The sequence below is a fragment of the Hippocampus comes genome, unplaced genomic scaffold, assembly GCF_001891065.2.
Source record: "Hippocampus comes isolate QL1 unplaced genomic scaffold, H_comes_QL1_v1.1 scaffold260, whole genome shotgun sequence".
Lineage (NCBI taxonomy): Eukaryota > Metazoa > Chordata > Actinopteri > Syngnathiformes > Syngnathidae > Hippocampus > Hippocampus comes.
In genome coordinates this window covers 88,642-90,401 of record NW_017805378.1, presented here as the reverse complement: position 1 = coordinate 90,401, position 1,760 = coordinate 88,642, and the positions used below count along the sequence as shown (strand labels likewise).

At 50.2% G+C, this 1,760-nt stretch overlaps 1 protein-coding gene across 5 annotated transcripts in view; it reads left to right on the top strand.

Moving 5' to 3' along the window:
* coro1cb (coronin, actin binding protein, 1Cb) overlaps nucleotides 1-1,754 on the top strand; it is a 12,188-nt gene extending 10,434 nt beyond the window's left edge. For all 5 annotated transcript variants that reach the window (XM_019872219.1, XM_019872218.1, XM_019872220.1 and 2 more), the window contains one exon: nucleotides 1,587-1,754. In XM_019872219.1, coding sequence (XP_019727778.1) covers nucleotides 1,587-1,709 — 123 coding nt within the window. In that variant the 3' untranslated portion in view covers nucleotides 1,710-1,754. The remainder of the gene's footprint in view (nucleotides 1-1,586) is intronic.
* Nucleotides 1,755-1,760: the final 6 nt, after the last annotated feature.

Genomic DNA, 1,760 nt, shown 5'->3' with positions numbered 1-1,760 from the left:
TGAAGGGTGAGCATCGTCTTGTCTTCTGTCCGCTGTCCTCCATCATCATCATCATCACTCACGGTGCGGGCGCCGGCCCCTTTCCTCAGGGCGACAGCAGCATTCGGTACTTTGAGATCACGGACGAGGCTCCGTACGTCCACTACCTCAACACCTTCTCCACCAAGGAGCCGCAGAGGGGCATGGGGTACATGCCCAAGCGCGGACTCGATGTCAACAAATGTGAAATTGCCAGGTATGGGGGCCATTCGGGGCATTTTCACCATGTTTCTGGGAGAGATGGGGACCGGGCTCATAATTCACGCAGTTTAGAACGACTTTGGGGAACAAAATGTACTCCATACCGTATCTTGACGTGAACTGTGATAGAGTTGGCTTCACTGGATTGATTACAAATTTCCCCCTTTCAGGTTCTACAAATTACAGGAGAGAAAATGCGAGCCGGTCATCATGACTGTCCCTCGGAAGGTGAGGGAAAATTAATTTACTCAATTGCAGTGAGGTCCCACCATGTATTATGTAGGCAATGTTTATTCGTTTGTATAAATGCTTAAAAAATGTTTTTAACAAGAATATTATATTTGTGACTTACCCATTGAAACCTGCCGCCTGTCAGTCGGACCTGTTCCAGGACGACCTATACCCGGACACGGCGGGGCCTGACCCCGCCCTGGAAGCGGAGGAATGGTTCGCCGGCAAGAACGGTGGCCCGGTCCTCATCTCGCTCAAGGACGGCTACGTGCCCACTAAGGGCCGAGACCTCAAAGTGGTCAAACCCAACATCCTGGAGGGCAAAGTTGCCTCCGCCGCCGCCAAGGCCGAAAACGCCTCCAATGTCCAGAAGAACCTTACATCTCATGCTCCCGCTCAGCCGGCAACAGTGAGTCAATGCTAATTTTCAAATCGGTGTGTGTGAGTGTGTGTGTGTGTGTGTGTGTGTGTGTGTGTGTGTGTGTGTGTGTGTGTGTGTGTGTGTGTACACATGAATAACTTTTTGGCCTGTCCAAGGGTGTAGACAGAAATCTTGCAGTGTGGGGGTGACACAAAATTTCAGTGCGGGGTAGCCATTTATGCATCCGTCATTCTCTATTTTAGCATCCACAGTCCTAGTTTCATGGAATAAAATTCATACTTTTGCAAAACAATGCCCGTCACACTCATAATCAAGCAGAAAGAAATCTAAGAATAACAAAGGGTGGCCTTGGCCACCCCTGGCCACCCTGTAACGCCGCCCCTGGCCTGCCTTTTCTTAGCTCGCATGATGAGCGAGGAAGCTTCGACCCGCTGGTTAACAGTTAGCACCAAGCGACTGTCATGTGCAAAGCTCTCAAAGGGGAACGGAAACGGAGGTTGGGAAAGACCAGCCGTGAGCGTACCCCTGTTCTCTCGCCAAAAGTCAGCTGGGATGGACTGTATACAACAGTCCATGATCAGTTTTTGCTTTCTGTCTTTTGCTGACATCGGTAGTCTGGGCACCATAATTTGTGTGGTTGGAACAAATTGCAAAAGCTGCGAATCAGCGCATATTTGGTGAAAGCGGGTGTCAGCTTTAAAGTCGGTCTTGTTTTGGGAATGTTTTGTTCCAGCAAAAGATGGAAGATAAACTGGAAGAGGTTCTCCGAGAGTTCAAGTCTCTGCGGGACCGCGTCATCCTACAGGACCGGCGTATCGCCAGACTGGAAGAGCAGGTTTCCAAGGTTGCCATATAATCATCCCCCCTAAATCCCCTCACCCAAGTTCAAAAACGCCTCTACCCCCCC